The sequence below is a fragment of the Protopterus annectens genome, chromosome 16.part0 (genome assembly GCF_019279795.1).
Source record: "Protopterus annectens isolate FY-2018-M chromosome 16.part0, PAN1.0, whole genome shotgun sequence".
Classification (NCBI taxonomy): Eukaryota; Metazoa; Chordata; order Ceratodontiformes; family Protopteridae; genus Protopterus; species Protopterus annectens.
Genome location: NC_056750.1, coordinates 40,220,973 through 40,246,661, shown reverse-complemented (window position 1 = coordinate 40,246,661; position 25,689 = coordinate 40,220,973). Strand labels below are relative to the sequence as shown.

At 43.7% G+C, this 25,689-nt stretch overlaps 1 protein-coding gene across 1 annotated transcript in view; it reads right to left on the bottom strand.

Annotated features, from left to right (window-relative positions):
* The window catches only part of RAPGEF1 (Rap guanine nucleotide exchange factor 1), a 2,911,094-nt gene that overhangs the window by 862,499 nt on the left and 2,022,906 nt on the right, over positions 1–25,689 (bottom strand). Inside the window, exon 15 of the mRNA XM_044058589.1 lies at positions 4,031–4,142. Within this exon, the coding sequence (XP_043914524.1) occupies positions 4,031–4,142 (112 nt within the window). The remainder of the gene's footprint in view (positions 1–4,030; positions 4,143–25,689) is intronic.

Here is a 25,689-nt window from a genome sequence, read left to right as displayed (position 1 = left end):
CCAATGCTGTGTCCCATAAGGTCATTGCATGTCTGCAGAGGGGGTAGGAATGTATACCTCCCTGCTTGTTTATGTACCACATGACCATAGTATTGTCTTTATCAGTAGTTATCCTGGATGAAGAAGGTCCTTGAAAGCTGTCAGGGCATTTTGAACAGCTAGCATCTCTTTTTGATTGATGTGAAGATGCATCTGGTTTGCAGGCCATGTGCCCTGAATACATTTTCCTGCCATATGGGCCCCCCCAAGCATAATCTGATGCATCCGTTGTCAGTGTCTGTCTGGCTTTGGGTAAACTGAATGGCAGACCCTTGTTGTGGTGACAGGCTTCTGCCCACTATCGAAACTCCTGTTGCAGGCAGGGAATGAGTGCAATTACTGTCTCCAGGCTGTGGCAATGCTGGGTCCAAACACTTTTTAGATACCACTGTAGTTTCCTCATATGCAGTCTGGCATATGGAATTAGTAGAATGCATGATGCCATGAAACCCAAGGCCTGCAGGATTTTCCTTGCAGAAAAGTGGGTTTTTGTTGCCAATTTCTTGAATTAAGAAGTCAGTTGCTTTTGTCTGTCTGGCGTGAGATAAGCCATCTGGGCAGTTGTACTTAAGCTTGCACCCAGGAATATTATCTCTTGAGAGGGCACTAGTTTTGATTTCTTTACGTTTACTGTGTACCTTAGGCCAATTAGTAATCTTTTTACAAACGCCAGATGCTTTAGAAGAATGTCTTTGTTCTCTGCTTGAATTTGGCAGTCGTCCAAGTAGGGATATATTTGAATTCCTCTTTGTCTGCAAAACGCAATTACTGGAGCCAGGCATTTTGTGAAGACCCTGGGCGCAGTACAAAAGCCAAAGGGCAGTGCAGAGAATTGGTAATGCATTGAGCCAGCTATGAATCTGAGGTATCTTCTGCAAGACTGTCTGACTGGGACATGCAGGTATGCCTCTTTTAGGTCCAAAGTTACGAGCCAAGCCTTCTTGCCCAGCATGGGCAGTAGCTGCTGTAGAGTCAACATCTTGAATTTTGGAACTTCCAGAAACGTATTTAGTATAGACAGGTCCAGTATTGGTCTCCAGGTTTTGTCCTTTCTGTGTACTAGAAAAAGTCTGGAGTAAAATCCCTGCCCCTGCTCTTGTTGTGGTACTTGCTGAATGGCCCTCATGTCCATGAGGGCTGTAATTTGTTTTTGTGCCTCTGCCAATTGATTGTGTGGCAGGTCTGACATATCTTTTGACCTTGGAAGAGTGTGAAAATGGAACCTGTAGCCTTGGGACACTATGTTCAGGACCCATTTGTCTTGGGTAACCATTTGCCAATTTGATGAAAAACGTGCTAGTTTTCCCCCTAAGGGGGCTGCCAAAAGAAAAGTGCTTGGATCTGGCAAAGGAAAGTCATTGGGACTGTTTCCTGTAAGGTTGTGATTTGTCTTCTCTACTTTTGGAGGTAGGAGCACCCCATTGTTTAGGCCTGTATGAGCCTTGCAGCTGAGATCTGTCTCTGGGATGCCTGTATTTGCCTCTTTGTGGTCTGTCTGACACTGGAAAGGACCAATTTTTAGAAGGCCAGTTCCTGCTAAACCTGGGTGGCTGTACCTGTAAGAAATGCTTGACTGTCTGCATGGATTTTGCTTTATCCTCCATTTTTTTCAACACCTCTTCTGCTTTAGTACCAAACAAAGTATCATGCTGTAATGGTGCATCTAATAATTTTGCTTTAACATGATCAGGCAGATTCTGTCCCTTTAACCAAGCATGCCTTCTAATAACAGAACCTGTACAGCAGCCCTGCAAGAGGCCTCCAGTGAATCATAACCACATTGCAAAGTATGCTTGCCCACTTGTTCAGCTGCATGCAATAAATCCTACAATTCCTTGTTCTCTGAACATTCAGTATTTGTCAACAATTTCTGTTTAAGAAGTGACATTAAATATTGCTGATATTTAAGCATATGAAACTGACAATTTAAAGCCCTTACAGCCAAGGTAGCAGAAGTGTAGACTTTTTTCCCCCATCTGTCTAGAGCCCTAGAAACCCTATCAGAGGGGACAGGGTTTTTTGCACTGGAAGCTTTAACCCCTTTGGGACCCTGAAATATAGTTTCTGGGTCAGCAGCGGGGTTTTATATAGGAATTTATGAGAATCCGGGACCCTGTAGTTTCTGTCGAGCTTAGGAGGTACAGGGGGTAAAGAGTCAGGGGACAGGCCGGACTCTGAAAATACATCATCTAAAATGTCTAGAACAGGTGGAATAGCAAGGGGTCTGTGCTGAGGAAGTAGCAGAAAGTCTCTGAGCCTTTTCTTAGATTCAGAATAATCTTGGCTCTCCCAGTGGAAATGCTCCCTCATGGTATGCAGGGTTTCCCCAAAAGAATAATCCTCAGGAGGAGAGGCTGAAGGAATGGATTCTTCAGCATCAGAATCCTCATAGGGAAGCATGGAATAATCCTGTTCAGAAGAGGAGTCAGAGGAAATGGAAACCTGATCAGAAGAATCATACTCTGTCTCTTGCCTAGGCCTCTTATCAGGAGGGGGAAGGGATCCCCTGATCAAAGTAATTAGGTCTTCGGCCATTTCGAGCATCTGTTTTTTAGGCATGGAAGTCTGAGTAGGAGAATGCTGTACTTGTTTCTTTGTCTTTAAAGCTGAAGATGGCTTAACATATAGTTGTGTAGGTCTGAAGACACCCTCAGAAGCCGATGCCTGCTCAGCGGCTCCGGACCCATCTGAGGGAATGATTTCTGAGTGTCCAATACTTTGAGTATCCAGAGGCCCAGTCGGCTCCATGTGGGAGTCGGAAGTGGCCTGTGGCTCTGAGGTAGCAAGCGCCAGGGGCTGCGAAAGCGCCTCACTGAGAACCGGCGACTGGCCTAGCAGGCGCCTCATCGTCGGTTTTGGACCTCGGATGCCTATCCTTTTCCTTGTCCTTGCGTTTTTTGTAAACTCCGGTTGTCGGCATTTCTGATGGCATTATATAATTAAATCTTCGGCCAAAGTAATGAAATGCAAAATCGAGCAGACGCTTAATAGTGCGATGATTAAATCTAGCACAAAACCGACAGCTAGCAACGTTGTGATCAGGGCCTAGGCAAGGAATACAATAAGAGTGAAAATCCTTATGAGGTATTTGCTTCCCACAAGAAATACAATTGTTAACTATTTCTGACATTGGTCTGGAGCAAGAAAAAAGTTTCCCCAATGGGGTACTTAGCTTTAATGAAGACTTCGGTAATTAAATTCAGATTTGAAAATCTTAGGAGTCGGCCGACCAGCACTTGCGAACTGCTTTTGCTTCGGGCACCGCGCGGCAAGAAAAACTGAAGAAAATGGCGTCATCTGCATCTTTTATACCCCTGGCGCACTGACGTCAGGGAAGAGGCGACAGCAACTGACGCCGGACCTAGACTTTGGAATTCTGGCCAACTGAAGGTAGCCAGCCAGCAGGATAACCCAAGAGTAATGACTGCAACAGTGAAACACGATGAACATCTTCCTTCTATCCAAGTAAGGTATGGGTAAACGCAGAGATTTGTAACACAGCCCTGAATTCAGCACTTAACCTGAAAACTGGACTATACCAGCTTAGAAAGGCAGGAAACATATATATTTTTTTTCCAGAAAATAAAGCAGATACAATCAAAAAACACTTTAAATGCACAGAAAAAGGATTCTTATTGTTATATCTCTCAGATCAGAGTTGTAGTCAATGCCCCTAGTAATAAAGTAGGAAGAAACACAAATACAGTAAAAGTAGATGAATAAAGTGCAATTTAACTTTTTTTTTTTTTTTTTTTGATTTAAGATATGCAGGACAACACTCAGTGTTGCTGCTAGTGGTTCTGAAAACACTTTTTCAAAAACATCTCAGGTACATTATTTTTATGTAGCTTATGTACAAAGCAGGCAGTCTTTTACTGTATTTTATTTTCTGGGTAAAATACGAGTGGAGATATGATACTGTGGTGCATCTCCACAAAACACCATGTTATATATTTACTTGTTCAAAAGCTGCTGCTGAAACAACACTTGCCTCTTGCTTTAATGTTAACCTTGACACAATCTCATCGTGGTCCATCAAACACAGTTCATCAACTTCTTCATCACACTGCCCTGAATCCAGGGAATCTGCAGATCTTTGCCATCTGTTGGGGAAAATGAGCCAAATTCAGCCATGATTACCAAGATTATCAACAGTGTATAGTCCAACTTTAAAACACACAAGATCAATAAAGACAACTTTGAAATATCACCTCTAGAACATGGAGCTGGACCTTATATTTATATTTTGGTTAGCTTGGCAGATAAAGTGGTCTTAACTAACCATTTTCAGCTATAACCCAGGCTTCGGGCATTACATATAGTGTCACAGACTCAAAAATACTAGATATGTACGCACCATAATAGATATGTTGAAAGGCCTTCTGCAGTTGTTAACTCTTGGAGTTTTCTTCTCACACTGCAGTCATGTCTTTAGCTCTTACTCTCAAGGGCAGTCATGCTGCCCCATACGGTGGAGATGTCATGTCTGAAACTACAGTGGCACACAAACCCCCTGCATAGTCCGTACACAATTTGATAACCAAGTAATAACATAAAAATCACAAAAGTAAGTATTTGACTAACTTAGAACCAAATTCTTTTGCAGAGGACACAAACTGTGCAGATAATGAGGACAGAATGGTTATGAAAGCCTTCTGCAATGGGTGGTGATAGTGAGAATCCCAGAAAATAAAGAATGACATAATTCCTAGCAGGACAGAAGCAAAGTAAGGCCAAAAGGCAAGAGATCAAGTGATAAAAAGTTCACCTTCTAAATCACATTTCAAGTAATAGCATTTGGAAAAGTAGGAATCAACAATAAAATGGTCCTTGCATTTATGTGGATGGACTCACACCCCTGTAGAAGTGGCCATTGCCAAAGCAGGACTGGTATTCTGATGAATGACCAAATAAGGTACACCCTTAAAATGTTTTTTTAATCAGAAGTTCTGTAGTCAGAAATGAAGGTCCCTAAAAATATCTTCCAAGGAATGAGCTTCACAGTTACCAAACCAGCTGGTCTTAATGGAGGATAGGCAAGCTCATCCACAGGCTCAAGACTAAAGGAAGAGAAAGGCTCATCAAAAGCAAGAGAACATGCAGAAGATCCTTTGAATTAATCATTAAAAATACAGATTATGGGCCACCATTTGCACTCCACAAGGCTAAAACCAGTAGAGATGCCAGAAGCATGCACCTTCATAATGGAAAACTTGAGAAAACACACAAGTGCCTGAAATACATAAGGAACGCTTAAAAGCTAAGACTATGGTAGTACAAGAGACTACTCTGTCCAGATGCAGAACTTCTTTAATTTGCAAAGCTTCTTTAATTTGCAAAACACACCAGACAAACTTGGTGTCAGCTCTGATACAGTCAGTTAAAGGTTCGGCAGAAGAAGAGGGTCTGAAGGAGCAGTCAAGCCCTGAGGTGAAGCCAGCTGTTACCCTCAACTGAAAGGGGGCTTTCTCTAGCTTGTAGTAGGACAGCTTCTTATACTGCCAGCGAGTTGAGAGCCTGAAAATACAGACTTTGCAACCAGCAGAGGCACATGAAATTTTAGACCCCCCCCCTCCAAATTCTGTTATAAACTACAGAATTAGATGAAATGCTGGAAAACTGTATAGAAAACTTGCCAGCCATTGGAAAGCAAATGTCTCATACGTAGATACTAGGCTATCGGCCCTGGGGCCTATATAGCCCTAGCCAAAAAGGTTGCCTGGCTTTCGCCACCCAAGAAAATTATTCTCCTGTGCCCTTGTCAAGCTGTGCCACAGAAGTGATCCCTGGGGTGAATTTTCTATTTCCCAACCAGTCGTCAAGATTTTTCTTAAAGAGGACCAATGAGAAGCTTTGCTTGACATGAATGGGTAGCCTGTTCCAGAATATGGGAAGTCTCTGGGACAGGAATCTATCCCTCCAGCATGTTCTGTTTATTGTGGTGACGAGGTTTAGGTCCCTAGAGCGTGTGGTTCAGAGAGATTGGGATTTCTTTAAGTGTAGCATCTCCAACCTCTCTGGGTTTGACATAGCTTTGTATGTTAGGCAGAGCTAGCCTCTGAGTAGGTGATATGCAACTGAGTAGAGCTGGAGTTTTTTGAGGTGGTCTGCATATGGAATCTGTTGGAGGCCAGTAATCCTCTTAGTGAGGTACTTCTGTGGCTTTTCCAATTGTTGTAGGTGTCTTGTGAGATGCATGCCAAATGCGGCATTGTACTCTATAATGGGTCTGATGAGGGATGTGTAGAGAGGAACAATGACCTCCTTTTTTCTAGAGGAGAACCCTTTTGTGATGAGGTGCGCCATGTAGAAGGATTTCCTGACTACTGTGGTAATATGGTTATCAAAGGAGAGACTACTGTCCACCTGTGTCCCGAGGTCTCATCACACTTTGTGTTTAGTGAGCTACCGCCCATGTGGTAGTTCATGGGTACTAAGTTTTTCCCAAAGGGGATGACAATGCACTTCTTTGTATTGAGCTTGAGGCCATGACTTTGATACCAAGCATCTGTCTCTCTGAGACCCTTTTAAAGAATGTCTGCATCATTAGGTGATTCTATTATGGCTCCCAGTTTGCAGTCATCTGCGAACTTTGTTAACCAAAGACCTTCTATGTTGGCCTGCACTTCAGAGAAGTAGATGCCAAACAGGAGAGGACCCAGGACCGAACCCTGTGGTACTCCACTCGTCACTGGCCTGAAATCAGACTTGGAGTTGGCTACCTTTATTGTGTGGGTTCTGTCAGTGAGCCAGTTGGCCACCCATCTTGTGACATAGGTATTTATGCCCGGTTTAGTGAGTTTATCTATAATTCCAGAGTGGAGGATGGTATCGAAAGCCTTGGCAAGGTCAAGATAGGCTGTGTGCACTACCTTGCCCTCGTCTATGACTTCTTTGAAGCAGTCACTAGAGCCAATCAGGTTTAGTAGACATGATTTATCTTTTACAAACCCAAACTGAGTGGGGTTCAGGGTTTAGAGGTTACCTATGTCTTTGTTTATAAGCTCCAAGATGACACGTTCCATGGCCTTGCAGACCAGGCTCGCCAGGCTAATGGGGCGGTAGTTTCTGGGGTCCATGGTGGCACCCCCTTTGTGGAGTGGGATAACCATCACTGTGTGCCATTCAGTAGGCACATAGCCTGAGATCAGTCTATGATTGAACATGGTACTTAGGTGGGGTGCCAGTTTGTTCTGTAGTTCGTGCAGTACGCAGCATGGGATGCTGTCTAGTCCCATGGATGCTGTGTTCTTGGTTTTGTAGAGTGTGGTCTTTACTTGTTCATCCATGATTACAGGGGCTTTGCATTCTTCTGGTATTAAGATGGACCCTTTGGAGGGTGAGATGGGGGTAAAGTTAGCACTGAACCCATCGGCCAGGATGTTGGCAATATCGGTTGGTTCTGTATATTTAGTGCCATTGTGCTGTAGCTCAGAGCAGATCTGAGTGTTGACATTGAGATTCTTGACATAGATGTAAAATGCTTTGTGGTTGTCTTTGGAATCAGTGGAGATTTTATTTTCATAACTGGCTTTGGAGGATTTTATGAGGGATCTCAGCTTCTTGCTGAGGCTGACCAGGGAGTTCCTCCAATCTTGGGATTTTTCTCTTTTTTGCAAAAGCTTCTTCCTTCTGTTGTAGAGTTTGTTTATGGCAGGGGACCACCAGATTGGCTTCCTTTTTTTGGAGGATAGTGTCTTGGATCTGTTGGGGATGGCACGATCCATGCATTCATGTATGTGCTTATACAGTGTATTTGTGTAAGATTCAGTAGTTGTACCTCTATTTTCCGTCTGCATGGGTGTTGTGAAATTTGCCACTTCTGTCTTAAGAAGCATGAAGTTGGAGTCATTTTTGACGGTGGTTTCTTTAATAGGGGGGTGGGAGTGGGATATGGATGTTTAGGGTGATTAGCTTGTGGTCGGATCTGGCCAGTGAGGAGTTGACCTCTGGTGTGGCCGGTTACCCATATTGGTAATGACCAGGTCCAGGACATTGCTGCCCCTGGTGGGGGTGTGGACAAGCTGATCCAAGGCATTGGAATTTATGAATTCCAGAAAACGTTGAGTGAATGAGTTGGTACATGACTAGTTTCCCCAGTTGATGGTGGGGTAGTTGAAAATCACCCATAATTAAGGTACTGGGTTGTACCTTAATATTTTCCAGTATCGTAAGAAATGAAGAGTGGAAATCCTGGGGCATGGTGGGGATCTGTAACAAGCTACAACCTGGATTGCAGTCTTGCCCAGTGTTAGTTGCACTTGGATAATTTTGGATGCATTATGTTGCGCAACTAGCCTGGAGGTGTGGACATCCTTAATGAATATGGACATTCCTCCGCTTTTAGTGTTTCGGTCCAGGTTAGGTGGCCGAAAGGTGTGGTATGAATTATAGCCTGGTAATGCAGGGGTGCTCTCTGGTGCCTTGAACCAGGTCTCACTGCAGAGATGTCGATGTTCCCCATTTTAAGGAGTGCCTCGAGTGAGTGCATTTTGAGGTTTAGACTTCTAGCATGGAGAAACATTACCCCCAGAGTTTGCTTACTTGTACCTGTTACGGTGGTGAAATTAGCAAAATCAAACTTCCATTACCTTGATGAAAAAAGTAAAACAAGAAATGACAAAACAGCATTTTCCTGAGTGGTGACAGGCCAATCTCCAGGATGACACTCCAAGAAGACCCTGTCCAGACAGAATCCTCTTCAGTCTCAGCACTGAGAGAGGACTGGAACAGTGAATGAAGGAGGCCAACAGCACATTCATTTCCCCGAGAATGGGAATGGCTGTCAAGAGTGACCCTACAGTTTGTGGTTCACTGCTAGACCTATATTACCTCTCTCACAGCACACACTGCTCATTAGCCATCTGTTTTATTCATTTACCACATAATATTACCAGATTGTTGCCCACAGTACTAGTAATTCTGGTCTCAACTTACTTTCCTCTTGGAGCTTTCAGGGCAGGAACACTGACCTTAGTTCTAGCTGTTTTTCCCTAAATAAGGGAAGAAGCTCCTTTGAGCTCTCAAACCTATTTTTGAAGCAGCCAATATCAAATACTTTTATTTTTATGACATAACCCATTCCTGTACCATAATAGGATTTTCTGGACTCATCTACCTAGTACTACAGGAAAGGTTTGATACCAAAAGAAGGTCAGTGATGCGAAGACTGTAGGCACTGGCTGATCACTGCCCCTTGCAACACATCCTCATGTGCAAATGGAAAGCTGAACTCTATGGCTGCTTTAAGGACCATGAGGTAGAGGGGTTCCAAGCATGGATTTTCCACTGCAACCTTACTGACATTGCCAAAACTAGGAATTCTGAGCAGTTCTGTCTGTTTCTGATTACTTGTCTCCAGATGACAGTTCTTTCTATTGGAGAAACTAAAACCCCTCCAAGACACCTATCCATGGTCAAGTGCAGCATCTATCACTTCAGGGTGGTTGGGATTTCAAATATAGGTCAAACTGCAGAGTAGTCATGACTCTTACCACTGGTATCTGTGGAGTCATATTCCTAGGAATCTTACCTGGCTCAGCCTATCCCTTGTAGCCCCGTCTAACTCCACAAGGGACTAGTACTACCCGAGGCACTGACTAGACCAAGAACAACAAGAGGAGAACAAAGGAGGTGCGAGACATGTTTTCTCATACTGTGAACAGTTATGTTGCCTCTTACTAGACGTTCTTCACCAGATCTGGGGAAGCCTGCCCAAAAAGACCTTTGTCTAAAAACGGCATCTGGAATAGTCAGTCTCAACTCATCTCCAAACAATAAGAGCCTTACCTGCACCACTTCATACAGTTCAGCAACACACTGAAAATTATGGTATCCTTCATGAAAGTCTGCAGGGAAATCTGTTATAAGGGATAACAGCCTTTTCCAGAGACACCAGGAATACAGAATTACATCTAGCAAGGTTTCTAGTGCCTGGTCTACAAAACAGAACTGTAACAGATTAGATACATAAGTCATGGGGAGACTATCTCTAATTGTCCAAAGAAAATACTCTCTTTCCCAACTGACCCAGAGTATGGACTTCTTACCCAGGAAAGATGGAAAAAGATGCTGCGGAATCTGAGACTAATGTTGGACCAGACAGCACACAATAATCTGTTGGACCAGACAGCACACAGTAATCTGTCCTGGTGTACTTACTAAGGATGCTGCTCAGCTTTTACCAACACATGCAGAAATAATCCTTCTCCTAACACAGGGAGCCAAGTGATCTAAACATGGATGGTTCCAAGATGCATAAATGGCATCCTTCACTAGAGGTTCCATGACAGGGTGTGACCAGGACTTATCATCCTCTTACCTAGCAAGGCAACTCCTAGTGGGCTTTAAGAGCCTAATGTTCAGGGTGGTGTGCGTCATGCATGGTGGACAGCTGTGAGAGATCACAGCAGGCCTTAACATGGACACCAGAGAACATTCCCTAAATGTCAGAGCCCAACAAACTCTACAGCATTACAAGCTCATCCTACTTCCAGTCTAACTATGTGGTCCATCTGATATCAGAATCCCCTCACCTGCATACTCTGCTGTACCTGACCAAATCAAAACCAGGTCTTCCCATATTAACAAGCCACCATGGTGGACAAAAGATAAACAGATTATATAACAACAGGAAGAAACTGTTGTCCAAAAGCAAGAGGGATATCACTACAGAGGATGTGTTCCCTTCTAAGCCTAAACAAGAAAATAAGAAATCCTGTAGTTTAAAGCAAATTCTGAAACTAAAATCACATCCCAAACCAAGGATGATCATAAGGCATTCTTTATCTATGTCCGAAGTGTAAAAGGGAATGCCCAGCTATGTGCCAAAGTGGTTGTAGATGGGAACACTCATACTACAGCATGAATAAACCAGCCAGCACTATAAAGTGGATCAGAACCTTTTAATATCCACAGTTCAGCTAGTGCAAATGCACTATAAACATATACATATAGAAAAATATATATAGGATTCAAACCGGGTCTGGTGGAAACACCGTTCTCAGCCACAAATTTAAACTGCATTTTATAGGTGCCCCCATTTTCAAAACTACTTCATGACTGGCAGATTACAAATGCTCATGAAGACCCGGATCAAATAAACAGCCTGTCTTAATAATCCAGCGCTTTTCTTTCCTATTTAAAACATTATCCCAACCATTGTGTTTCTCCTCTCTCCCTGAATTTTGTCAATGATGACAAACATAAAATGTGCTGCAGGGTGCTGAACAGAATGTTTGTAAAGGGCATTTTGTTTCTCATTTCACTAATATGTTCCAAAATACATATCGTGAGTGGATGCGAAGTCTTTCCTACATAAAATGCAGAATATGAACATGTTGCTAAATAAATAATCCAATCAGAACTACAGTTACCTACAAACCTAATGTCATATACCTTAGGAGTATTTTTTGCTGGTAAATTGCTTCGACCTCAGAACATATTTACACAAAGAACAATGGTCACATGGGCCACAACCTGCCAGTAACCCTCCATCTATCTTCATTTGATGCGTAGAATCTGAACAAATTTTCTTTTTTGTAGTGGTTAAAAAAAAACATCCAACGTTTACCCTCTATGAAAACAGCTGGATTATTAAGATAGGTTGTATTACCTAGCCTGTCAGCAGAAAGCACGATGTTCCAATATTTATGCAGAACATCCATAAAACAGGAAGTATTCCTGCCATAAGTAGTAGTTAATCTGATTGTCTGATTCCTCCTTTGATCCCTATGCTGATATTTCAGCAAAGATGACATAGTCTGCTTAGACATCCAATTAGTACTTTTAATAGCATGTTCCCTTTTGTAACCACGTTGACAAAATCGGGTCTATATTAGAAGACCGAATGTTTAGGTGATCAAACCCCTAAACATCAATCTTCCAATATCAAACCACACAATGTCGAACGTCCCAGGGAAACGCGTCTCTCGGATACAATACAAAAAACATTACTTTACATCTAAATTAAGATGAGGGCTATGCCCCCCACACCAACCCTACCTAAATATACCAACTGCGAGATCGCTCAACAGTAGGGAAATGGCAAACTCTGGCGAACGGCCAAGGGAAATCTTTCCCTGTGTTAAATCGGCCGTTCAACGCATTTTGCTTTCGATATTACAAGATCAATGTTTACGTGTTCAGTCACCTAAACATTTGGTCTTTTAATATAGACCTGACTAAGCTATTAACCAAATCCTGCTGCTGAACATAATTCTGATAAGAAGAGCAGATATGACGTATACATAAAAATTGTGACTTGGGGATGTTCAGAATAATATGTCTTGGATGAAAACTACTTGCATGCAACAAGGTATTGAACTGTGTTTGCGAAAAACATTACTGTTCAAAGTACCATCACTATTGCATGAGATTTGGACATCCAGAAAAGTAATGTTATTAAAGTCAAAATGTAAAGTAAAATGTATGCCCCATTTGTTATCATTCAAATACTCAACAAACTCATGCAAGTATGCAGGGTCAGACCTCCACACTATCTAGCAGTCGTCCAAATATCTACGCCAGATGTCAGTCTCATCCAAAAACAGACGTTCTAACAAAGAATGCCTTTCTATTAGCTCATGTTGTAGTATTCTTAACCTTAGGGAGATGCTGCCTGCAGCACCGGACATCCAGCCAGTATTCCAAAGTCTTCAAACCAGGGGTATGTCTGACGTTGCATGTAAGAGGCATAATCTGACGCCGGCTATATCTGTGACGTCTGCACATACCCATTTCAGAACTTTTCTGCCTCAGTCTGTTTCAGATGTCTGATTGCCAGCTCCAGTAAGCCGTTTGTTTGACTTCGGCCATCCGTTTTCGACGATCGTTCCTGGCTGTCCACATTCAGATAAGTACCCTTTGTGGGTTTTTTCGTGTTTCCTTACCTTTTCAGATGCATGTCATCTAGGAAGGGAAAGTGCACTTGTGGAAGACAAATTTGACAATAGGATACACACGATCAGTGTTTATTTTGTTTATGGGCAGGTCGCTACTACAAGTCCTGTGATATTTGCCAATCTGTTGTCTCCAAAACCCTTAGAAGCTGTCTTGTTTGCTTTAAATCTCTATTTGGAGAATCAGAGTCTCCGACGTTTGGCATCCAAGATGGAAGGTGGAGTGGGCACCTCCGACGAGCCACCAAGGAAGAAAGCTAAGAAAGTTAGGCCTGATGTCCAAGCTGCGTCTCAGATGTCCTGTGAGATTCTCGAGGTGAGTGTCAGCCCAGGATCGCTTCAGACTTCAGGTATTTCACTGTTACTGGGAACCAAAATGGAAGCTGGTACAGCGGATATACAGAGTACGTCTGCTGAGGCTTTACAACCATCAGTTCCTGATGATGAGGGGAAACCATGGCTCACGGCATCAGAGGAGCCCTTCTGCTGCCTTGCCATCCACTCCAACGTTGGCACCCAGGCCTACTACTGCTCCTCCTACTTCCTTAAAAAGAAAGCAGAAGGAGAAACACAGGGCTAAAGACCCTACCTTCAGCTTGGGAGACCTTTCTTCAGTCTCTTTTCAAGGCCTTTCAGGTACTCCAGATCCAGACTCCCCAGTCAGGCCAATCAATTGTTTCACAGGAAGAGTCTTCCTCCTCAGATGAGTCCCTGACCTACTGTTCTCAGACTCAATCCCCTAAGGATTTTGCTACTCCTGAAGAAGAATCCTTCACTCCTGATTCCTCTGGAGAAGATTTCTCCTTTGGGGATACTATTTCCCTGCTTAGGCAGCATTTTAAGTGGGAGGTCTCAGATGTTTCTGAGACCAAGAGGAGATATTTTGAACTCCTGCAGATGGAGCAGCCCTCACCATCTGCAGATCCGCATTTACTTCCAGCATTCCAGGGTGCCTTCTTAGCTACTTCCCAGATTCCAAGCCTCCTGCTAACAAGAGACCAGACAAATCTTATAAAGTGACTGCAAAGGAGCAGTGCGTTTTGAAGAATCCACTAGCAGATCCTGCTGTTACTGCAGTTTTAGCTGACAAGTCTTCAAGGTAGCTACCTTCATCTTCCCTTTTTCCCCACTGATAAAGACAGTAAATTTATGGATAGGTTGGGGAAAAAAATATATACTTTTTCCACCTTGGCCATAAGAGCACTTAACTACCAGACTCATATGGCCAAGTTTGTTCTGGATTCCCTGATCAAGGCCTCTACTCTGCTGTCTGACATGCCTGACTCACCAGTTAAGGCTCAGCTGAAAACCCTGCCCACGGTATCCCAGATGACAAGACACAATTAAGTCCAGCTATAATGCTGTTGAAGCCTCTTCCAAATCGGCTGCTTCTGATTCTGTCTTAAGGTGGTTCTCATGGTTGAGATTCCAACCTTTGCCTTTGGATGTCCAAGCTAAATTGTTAGATGCCCCTTTGGATAAATCAACACTCTTTGGAGCTGCCTCTGCGGAGTTACTTAAGTCACTGAATGAAAAGACTTACAGAATCTGAAACATTTACTGGTTTCACCTCTTCCCAGATTCCATAAGAACTGCCCCCAAAAGCCTAGCTTTGTCAGGAGGCAGTCCTCCCATTCTCCTGTTGCTGAGTCCAGGGGATGAAGACAACCTAGGAAACAATCTGCTCCTAGATCTTCTTCCATTCAACACCTTCTTCCTTTTGGAGGCAGCCAGACCCAGATAAAGCTCCTCTGCTGTGACTCTCTTCCCTTGTCCACCTACACTCCCCCTCTCCTTACACCTAACCCTATCCCTACCCTTCTGGCAGAAAATTACCACAGACAGCCATGGGTGCTCTACATCATCGAGAGAGGATACTTCATGACTTGGTGGGCATCTCCACCATTCCAGGGAGTTCCACAAACCCCCACCCAGTCATCATCTGCTCTTTGCCACTATCCTGAGCCAACTCCTCTCTCAGGGCTCTATAGAACAATTACCAGAGGATCTGTTAGCCAAGGGGTTTTATTCCAGGATGTTTCTGGTTCCAAGAAAAGATGGTCCTTGGAGACCCATTCTCGACCTGTCCTACCTCAATCTCTTCCTCAAGGTGCCTACCATCAAAATGCACACATTACAGCACCTTCTTCCCCTTACTCCTCAGCAAGCCTTTATTGCCTCCCTGGATCTGAAGGATGCATACAGTCATATTCCTATTTATCCCACTTACAGGAAATATCTTAATTTCTCAGTAGATTCCTCACATTTTCAGTTCTCTGCCTTGCCCTTTGGACTCTCCACAGCCCCAAGAGTATTCACCAAATGTCTGGCCCCAGTCATTGCATACTGCAGACTATAGGGCATACAAATGTATCCTTACTTGGACGATCTCCTGATCTTACACCAGGATTGCCTCACCCTGTCACATCATCTGGACTTGGTTTACAGGATCTTGCAGAATCTAGGTTTCACTGTGAATTGCCTAAAGTCTCAAATGACTCCTTCACAAGATCTTGTTTTCAATCAGTCTGTCAGTCTTTGTACCCGCTCAGAAAGTGGAATTTCTCACCCAATTTTTCCACTCCCTCCTACCACTACCAACCATCTCAGCCAGAGAATTCCTGAGAATCCTGGGATTTATGGCCTCCTTGATCCCCATGCTCCCTCTAGCCAGGATGCACATGAGGAAGTTTCTGCAGGTATTGAGAAATTCTTGGAACCAAAACGTTCATCCCTTGGAAACAATCTTCTTTTTCTTCCCTGCTTAAAAAGGGATCTCACCTGGTGGGTCTGAACTATCACCAAGGGGTGCACTTGTAGATTCCTCCACCCAAACAGCATCTTTACAAAGATGCATCAAATCTACGTTGGGGGCTATCCTTCACAGTATCAACATCCATCACAAAGTGCAGGGGGAGTGGTCCATTCAAGAAAGAAAGGACCACATCAATCTAAAAGAGTTAAGGCCCTTTTTCCTGGCAATACAGGCCTTTCAAGAGATCCTTCGGCCAGGCACATTGAAGGTCATTCACAGACAACATGACAGTCCTGTGGTACATAAACAAACAGAGAGGAACAAGATCGTACCCACTTTGCAGTCTTGCAATTCAAATCTGGTCTTGTGTAACAGCACTACAGATTTATTTGCAGGTAGTTTACATTCTATCAGAAGACAATTTGATGGCAGACACCCAGAGCAGGACCATAACACCCTCCCACGAATGGATGCTTCACAGGGAGGTGTTTTTGGATCTAGTTCACAGGTGGGGTATTCCTCAGGTTGATCTGTTTTCCTCCTCCCTCTTTTGCAGAAGGCTTCCCCATCCACAAGCCTGGAAGGTGGAGACTTTCTCCTTTTTATGGGAGGGAATGTTCTTTTATGCCTTCCCCCATTTCCTTTGCTTCACAAAGTCTTCCTGAAAATACAGAAAGAGAAACCAAAAATCCTGTTGGTGACTCCCTTCTGGCCAAGGCAGCATTGGTTCCCCTACTTTTACTTCTAGCCCAGGGCAATCACCACAAGTTACCTCGCTGCTTCGACCTACTCACACAAGACAAAGGGTCTCATTCATCCCCACCTTCTCAATCTCAATCTGACAGTGCGGTGATAGAGTTCCGATCTCCTTCAGGCACCTATACTCAGAGAAAGTACTCAGTGTTCTGCAAGAGCCCAGAAAACGAAGTACTAGGAGAAAAGTACAGTTGTGTACACTTACCATAAATGTAGATGATCGAGTGTATTCACTGTTGCAGTCATTACATTTGGGTAATCTGCTGGCAGGTTGACCTCAGTCGGCCTGATTAACAAAGTCTTAGGACCTGCGTCGGTTGCTGTCCCTTCTTCCATGACGTCAGGGGTATAAAACATGCAGCCAACGCCATTACATCAGTTTTTCTTGCCCCAGATGTCAGGAGCCCCCCAAATGGGGAGAAAAAAAAAAATATATATATATATATATATATATATATATATATATATATATGTATGTATGTACGTATATAAATTAAAAAACACAAAAAAATATACCTCCAAACAAAAGCAAATACACCAAAAAGGCTTTTAAGCATAGTAAAAGAAATGAGATGTATAGTAATAGAGAAACAGGGGGTTGGAGGATGGGTAACTAGGACTGCAACAGTGAATACACTCGAACATTTACATTTATGGTAAGTGTACACAAAGTACAGTTTTGTACCTACCATAAATGTAGATGTTCGAGTGTATACACTGCTGCAGTCATTACACTTGGGTTATCCTGCTGTCAGGCGGTTCCCCAGTCGGCCTGAGTTCCAAAGTCTTGGTCCGGCGTCGGTTGCTGTCGCCTCCTCCCTGATGTCAGTGCGACAGGGGTATATAAGATGCAGCCAACACCATTTTCTTCAGTTTTTCTTGCCCCAGATGTCAGGTGCCCCCAAATAAGTAGGCAATTCAAATTGCTAATAAAACATACATAAAAAAAGCAAAAAACAACTTTCAGTTACCAGCAAATACTCCCCATAGGTAGTAAAGGGTAGAAGACATAGGTACGTACCAGCAAGTAAGAGGGGAAGGAGGGAGGGTAACCTGGACTGCAGCAGTGTTTACACTCGAACATCTACATTTATGGTAGGTGCAAAACTGTACTATGTTCATCGTGTTACACTGCTGCAGTCATTACACTTGGGTAGAATCCCAAAGCTGAGGTAGGGTGGCTGGTTTTATAAGGCAATAGGTGTGGCTATAAGGCCCTGCAGCACCGCAGTGGCGAAGACAGCTCTGGATTTAAAGGCAGACGGTAATGCTTGGTGAAGGTATGCACAGAACTCCAAGTTGCCGCTTCCAAAATATCCATGGTAGGTACTCCTCTGAGGTAGGCAGTTGAAGTGGCTGTTGCCCTGGTGGAGTGAGATCTAATGCTGCTAGGTATAGGTTTCCCGTGGTGTGTGTAGCAGAAACGTATACAATGTCCTATCCATTTTGAAATTGTCTGTTTTGAAATGGCTTTTCCCTGTGCTCCTGCAGCACATGCTACCAGTAATCTTTGGTTTTGTCCAAGTAGAAGCGTAACTGCCTATGAATGTCCAAAAAATGCAGTAATCTCTTCCCCTTTATTCTGTGGTTTTGGATAAAAAGTTGGCAAATGAATAGTTTGGTTTAGAGCCACACTTGAAACCACTTTTGGCATAAACGTAGGGTTAGTTCTTAAAGACACCCTGTCCTGGTGGAAAATGAGGAAAGGTTCCACTACCATTAGTGCCTGTAATTCTGAAACTCTTTGTGCTGATGTTATTGCCAGGAGCAGAGCAGTTTTCCAAGAGATATATTTTAATTCTGCTGTGTTAGCTGGCTCAAATGGAGGTAAAGTTAATTTTTTCAAAACAAAGTTGAGGTCCCAAGTTGGAGTAGGTGCCCTACGGGGCGGTCTTATGTTTTTAGCCCCTCTGAGGTACTGCTTTAGCAAAGGATTAGAGAAAATTGGTGGATCCATGTTGTAATGAGCAGAGATGGCAGAGGCGTGGATCTTGATGGATGAAAAGGAGAGGCCTTTGTCCAGCATCTCAGTTAAATATTGTAGTATCTGAGGAATGTTTGGGACAAGAGGATCAAGACTGTGAGCCTGGTTCCAGGCAAATAATCTCTTCCATTTATCTGAATAGGCTTTCCTGGTACTAGGCCTTCTGGCCTCCAGAATGACATCCATAACAGCTTTGGAGAGAGGCATTGCTTGCTTGACTAAGGAATTTTCCATGCAGCTAGATTTAAGGTCTTTAGCTGACTGTGAAGTATCTGATTGTTGTGCTGAGTCAGCAGATGTGGGATTTGAGGCAAAATCCAGGGTGGTTCTTGTGTAAGTTCTTTAAGATTGGGTACCAGTGCTGGCGTGGCCAGTCCGGTGCAATCAGAATCATCTTTGGCTCTTCTTGCCTGGCTTTTATGAGTACCTTTGGAAGGAGAGGTAGTGGTGGGAAAGCGTATACTTGTAGGTTTTTCCAGCTGAATGAGAGGGCATCCACTTTCCATGCTTGTGGATGGTAACTCCTTGTGCAGAATTTCTGTAGCTGGCAGTTCATTGGGGATGCAAACAGATCTATGTCCAGGCTCCACCATTTCTGTGTTATCATTCTGAATATTTGTGGATTCAATTCCCATTCGTGGGGATCCATGATGTTTATGCTCAAGTCGTCTGCCAGTGTGTTTTTCTCTCCTGGCAGGAATTGTGCTTGCAGATGAACTTGATAGTTTAGGGCTGTGTTCCACAAGTTCATGGCTTGTCTGCAGAGGGGGTAGGAATGAGTGCCCCCTTGTTGTTTATGTACCACATAACGGTGGTGTTGTCTGTCTTTAGTAATAGTTGTCCTGGATGCAGCAGGTCCTTGAAAGCTATAAGGGCATTTTGTGCAGCTAACATCTCTTTTTGATTGATGTGAAGATGCCTTTGTTCTACGGGCCACTTGCCCTGAATACATTTTCCTGCCATGTGTGCTCCCCAGGCGTAATCCGATGCATCTGTTGTCAGTGTTTGCCTGGCTGAGGGTTGAGTAAAAGGCTGTCCCTTGTTGAGGTGACATGCTTGAGCCCACCATCGAAACTCCTGTTGAAGGCAAGGAATTAGTGGTATAACTGTTTCCAAACTTTGACAGTGTAGAGACCATACACTCTTTAGGTACCATTGTAGTTTCCTCATATGCAGTCTGGCATATGGAATTGGTAGTATGCAAGATGCCATGTAACCCAAGGCCTGCAGAATTTTTCTTGCAGGGAGTTAGGTTTTTGTTGCCATCAACTGAAAGTATTGAGTCAGTTGTCCTTGCTTGTCTGGTGTGAGATAAGCCATCTGCGTCATTGTGTTCAAGCTGACACCCAAGAATATTATCTCTTGTGAGGGCACTAGTTTTGATTTCTTTTCGTTTACTGTGTACCCCAGGCAACTTAATAACATTTTTACAAATGCCAGATGCTTTAGAAGAATGTCCTTGCTCTCTGCTTGAATCAGGCAGTCGTCCAGGTATGGATAAATTTGAATTCCTTTCTGTCTACAAAATGCAATTACTGGTGCCAGGCACTTTGTGAAGACCCTGGGCGCAGTAGATAAGCCAAAGGGCAGTGCAGAGAATTGATAGTGCATTGAACCAGCTATAAATCTGAGGTATCTTCTGCAGTTTTGTCTGACAGGGACATGCAGGTATCCCTCCTTGAGGTCCAAGGTCATGAGCCAAGCTTTCTTGCCCAGCATGGGAAGAAGCTGCTGTAGTGTCAACATTTTGAATTTCGGAACATCCAGGTAAGTATTTAGAAAAGAAAGATCCAGAATGGGCCTCCAGGCTTTGTCCTTTCTGGGAACCAGAAAGAGTCTTGAGTAAAATCCTTGTCCTTGCTCCTGTGGTGATACCTTTTGAATAGCTCTCATTTCCATGAGTGCTGCAATTTGTTTTTGAGCCTCTGCCCATTGATTTGGTGGCAGATTTGGCATTCCTTTTAACCTTGGCAGAGTGTGAAAGTGGAACCTGTAACCTTGAGATACAATGTTGAGAACCCATTTGTCTTTGGTGATCCAATGCCAATTGTGATAGAAAAGTGCCAGTTTTCCTCCCAAGGGGGCTGCCAAGAGAGAGCTGTTTGGCAGCTATAATGGGAAGTCATTGAAGCTGCTTTTTATATGGTTGGGGCCTGTCTTCCCTTCTTTCTGGCCTGGTGCACCCCATTGTTGCGGCCTGTAAGGACCTTGTGGTTGACCTCTACCTCCTGGATGTCTATATCTGCCCCTTTGAGGTCTGTCTGTAACTGGAAAGGACCAATTCTTTGTTGGCCAGTTTCTGCTAAATCTTGGAGTTTGAACCTGTAAGAAATCCTTCACCGTTTGCACAGATTTTGCCTTATCCTCCATTTTCTTTAATACCTCTTCTACCTTAACTCCAAATAACACATCCTGCTGCAAAGGTGCATCCAATAATTTTGCTTTAACATGATCTGGTAACGTATGTTCTTTTAACCAAGCATGCCTTCTAATGACAGAACCTGTAACTGTTGCTCTGCAGGAGGCCTCTAAAGAATCAAAACCACATTGCAAAGTATGTTTTCCCACTTGTCCAGTTGCATGCAATAAATCCTGCATTTCTTTAAAATTAGGAGGATCTGAAACGGGAAGCATTTTTTGTTTCAACTGAGACATCAAAAATTGCTGATATTTTAGCATGTGAAACTGGCAATTTAAGGCTCTCATTGCTAAAGTTGCAGATGTATATACTTTCTTTCCCCATCTGTCTAATGCTCTGGAATCTCTGTCAGAGGGAACTGGATTTTTTGCTGATGAGGCCTTAATCCCTTTGGGTCCCTGAGAAATAGTCTCAGGGTCAGCAACAGGGCCTTTATACAGAAATTTGTGAGAGTCAGGGACTCTGTAGTATCTGTCAGGTTTAACTGAGGCTGGAGGTAAGGAATCAGGATTTAAGCAGGATTCAGTATACACATCCTCCACAATATCTAACACTGGCGGAATAGCAAGGGGGTCTGTGTTGAGGTAATAAAAGCAAGTCTCTGAGCCTTTTCTTGGATTCTGAGTAATCCTGGCCTTCCCAATGGAAATGCTCCCTTCATGGTATGTAAGGTTTCCCCAGAGGAGTAGTCCTCAGGCGGAGAGGCTGATGGAATTGATTCCTCAGCATCAGAATCCTCATAAGGGGGTAAAGAATATCCTAGGTCTGAGGATGAATCTGAAGAAATGGACACCTGGTCGCATGAGTCATAGTCTGCTTCCTGTCTGGGCCTTTTATCAGGAGGAGGATGGGACCCCCCTGATCAGAGTGATTAGGTCTTCGGCCATTTTGAGCATTTGTTTCTTAGGCATGGAGGCCTGTCCTGGAGAATGCTGTATTTGTTTCTTTGTTTTTAAAGGAGGCTTAGACTTAGCAGATGGTTTAATGCTTAACTGAGTAGGTCTGAAAACACCCTCTGAAGCTTCGGGTTGCTCAGCTACTCCGGATCCCTCTGAAGGGTTAGTTTCGGTAGGCTGAAAAACTTGTGCGTCCGAAGACCCAGCCATCTCCACGTGGGAGTCGGAGGCAGGCTGTGGTTCTGCAGAAGCGGTCGTCAGGGGCTGCGAAGGCACCTCGCTGAAAACCGGAGAACCGGCGACTGGCCTAGAAGAGGCTTCGTCGTTAGATTTGGGCCTCAGATGCCTGTCCTTATCTTTGCGCTTTTTATGTATTCCGGTCGTCGGAAGTTCCGACGGCATGGTGCAATTGAATTTTCTGCCAAAATAATGTCGGGCAAAATCAAACCGACTTTTAATAGTGCGCGTGTTAAACCTAGCACAAAACCGACAACCAGTGATGTCGTGGTCTGGGCCTAGGCATGGGATACAATAGGAATGGAAATCCTTATGAGGTATTTGCTTCCCACAAGAAATACAATTAACTTTTACTGACATCGGTCTGAGGCAAGAAAAAGTTTCCCCAACGGGGTACTTAACTTTGTAGAAGACTTTGGTTCTGGATTTGGAATGAAAATCTCAGGAGTCGGCCGACCGGCACTTGCGAACTGCTTTTGCTTCGGGCACCACGCGGCAAGACAGACAGAAGAAAATGGCGTCGGCTGCATCTTATATACCCCTGTCGCACTGACGTCAGGGAGGAGGTGACAGCAACAGACGCCGGACCAAGACTTTGGAACTCAGGCCGACTGGGGAACCGCCTGACGGCAGGATAACCCAAGTGTAATGACTGCAGCAGTGTAACACGATGAACATATGTACGTTCTTCGTGTTTCACTGTTGCAGTCATTACATTTGGGTAGAATCCCAAAGCTATGTTTGGAAAGATGGAATTATACAGCATTAGGAGCAGCTATAAGGCCCTGCAGGACAGCAGTGGCAAAGCCTGCTGTGGATTTAGAAAAGAGAGGTAAATGGTAATGTTTGGTGAATGTTTAACTGAGCCCCAGGTAGCAGCTTCTATAATGTCTCTGGTAGGAACCCCTCTGTGAAGGCTGCAGAAATAGATGCAGCCCTGGTAGAATGAGATTTGATCCCTTTGGGGACAGGTTTACCATGGTGCATGTAGCAGAAACAAATACAATGGCTTATCCATTTTGAAATAGTCAGATTTGAAATAGCCTTTCTCTCTGCCCCTGCAGCAAATGCCACCAGTAATTGCTCACATCTTCTTAGAGATTTTGTCCAGTTTAAGTAGAATCTTAGTTGTCTGTGTACATCCAATGAATGCAGAATTCATTCACCCTTGTTCTGTGGATTTGGAAAGAAGCTTGGCAGATGAATGGTCGGATTAAGAGCCACACTAGATACCACTTTAGGCATAAAGGATGGATTTGACCTGAGGGCAACCCTGTCCGGGTAAAAAATAATAAAAGGCTCCACTGCCATAAGAGCCTGTAGTTCTAAAATCCTTCTAGCTGAAGAGACTGCTAAAAGAAAAGCAGTCTTCCAAGACGGAAATTTTAGGTCTGCAGTAGCAGCTGACTCAAAAGGAGGTAGAGTGGGTTTTTCTAACACAAAATTGAGGTCCCATGCAGGAGTTGGTGCTCTCCTGGGAGGTCTTACATTTTTGGCCCCTCTGAGGTACTGCTTTAGCAGAGGATGAGAAAATAAGGGAGGCTCTGAGTTGTAATGAGCTGAAATGGCAGAGGCATAGATTTTTATGGAAGAAAAAGATAGGCCCTTGTGAAGCATCTCAGTTAAATATTGCAGAATCTGAGGAATATTGGGCATTGCTGTGCTAATTCCTTGTGCTTGGTTCCAGGCATAGAATCTTTTCCATTTGTCAGCATAAGATTTTGCTTTCCTGGCAGGAACTGAGCTTGTAGATGTATTTGATAAGTCAAGGCCATGTTCCACAATGCCATGGCTAGTCTGCAAAGGGGGTAGGAATGGGTACCCCCCCCTGCTTGTTTATGTACCACATGACTGTGGTGCTGTCTGTCTTTATCAGTAGTTGTCCTGGATTAAGATAGTCCTTGAAGGCTGTCAGAGCATTCTGTACAGCTAACATCTCTTTCTGGTTGATATGTAGGTGCATTTGATTTGGGCTCCATTGGCTCTGAATGCATCTCCTTTCCAGATGCGCCCCCCCAAGCATAATCTGATGCATCTCTAGTCAGGGTTTTGGCAGCAGGGGGTGGAATAAATGACAGTGCGTGTTTTGGTGGCAGGCCTCTGCCCACCATAGGAACTCTTGTTGCAGGCAAGGAATGATAGGAATCATTGTTTCCAGGCTGTGACAATGTTGACTCCATAATCTTTTTAGGTACCATTGAAGTTTCCTCATATGCAGTCTTGCATATTGAATTATTAGAATGCAGGAAGCCATGAACCCCAAGGCCTGCAGAATTTGTCATGCAGATAGCTGTGTTTTTGTGGCCACCTGTTTGAAGTAAGTCATCAATTGAATTTATTTTTCTGGCGTAAAGTAAGTCATCTGGGCAGTTGTATTCAAGCTTGCACCCAGGAATGTAATTATATGAGAGGGTACCAGTTGTGATTTCTTTTTGTTTATGGTGCACCCTAGACAAGTTAGAAGTCTTTTTACAAACGCCAGATGTTTTGGAAGAGTGTCCTTGTTTTCTGCCTGAATTAGACAATTGTCCAGGTATGAATAAATTTAAATATTTCTTTGCCTACAAAATGCAATTACTGGTGCCAGGCAGTCTGTGAAGACCCTGGGCACAGTAGATATGCCAAAGGGCAGTGCAGAGAATTGGCAATGCAAATAGCCCGCTTTGAAGCGGATGTATCTTCTGCAAGATTCCCTGTTTGGGATATGTAGGTAAGCCTCTTTTAAGTCTAGAGTTACCAACCAGGCATCCTTGCCTAGCATAGGTAGTAACTGTTGTAGAGTCAGCATCTTGAATTTTGGAATGTCCAGAAATGTATTTAGAATGGATAAGTTCAGAATTGGATGCCATGATTTGTCTTTTCATGGTACCAGGAAAAGTCTTGAATAAAAACCTTGTCCCTTTTCCTTGTCTGGCACTGGTTGAACAGCTCCCATAAACATGAAGGATATAACATGTTTCTGGGCCTCTGCCCACTGATTTGGAGGCAGATCTGGTCATCCGTTTGGGATTGGCAACGTGTGGAAATGAAATCTGTATCCCTGGGATACTATATTTAAAACCCACTTGAAGTGCCAGTTTTCCCCCCAAAGGGGCAGCCAAAAGATAAGTGCTTGGTGATTGCAGTGGAAAGTCATTGAGACTGTTTACCGTAGGAAGGTGCCTTGTTACCTCCAGATTTGGAGGTAGTGGCACCCCATTCCTTTGTTCTATAAGTTCCTTGTGAGTGAAACCTGGAACCTTTGGAATGTCTGGGTTAGACCTGAGTGGCTCTGGTGGGTACTGGAAAGGACCAGTTCTTAGTAGGCCAATGCCTACTAAACCTGGGTGGCTGCACTTGTAGGAAATCTTTTACAGTTTGCATAGATTTAGCTTTATCTTCCATCTTTTTTCAAAACTTCTTCTGTCTTATTACCAAATAAACTGTCCTGTTGTAAAGGAGCATCCAACAATTTTGCTTTAACATGGTCAGGCAAATTTTGCTCCTTGAGCCAAGCATGTCTTCTTATCACAGATCCAGTTACAGCAGCCCTGCAAGAGGCCTCCAAGGAATCAAAACCACATTGCAAAGTATGTTTTCCAACTTGTTCAGCTGAATGCAATAAATCATGCAACTCTATTTTCCACACAGTCAGAAATCAACATAATTTTCTGTTTAAGTAGACCCATGACATGCTGCTGATATTTAAGCATATGAAATTGACA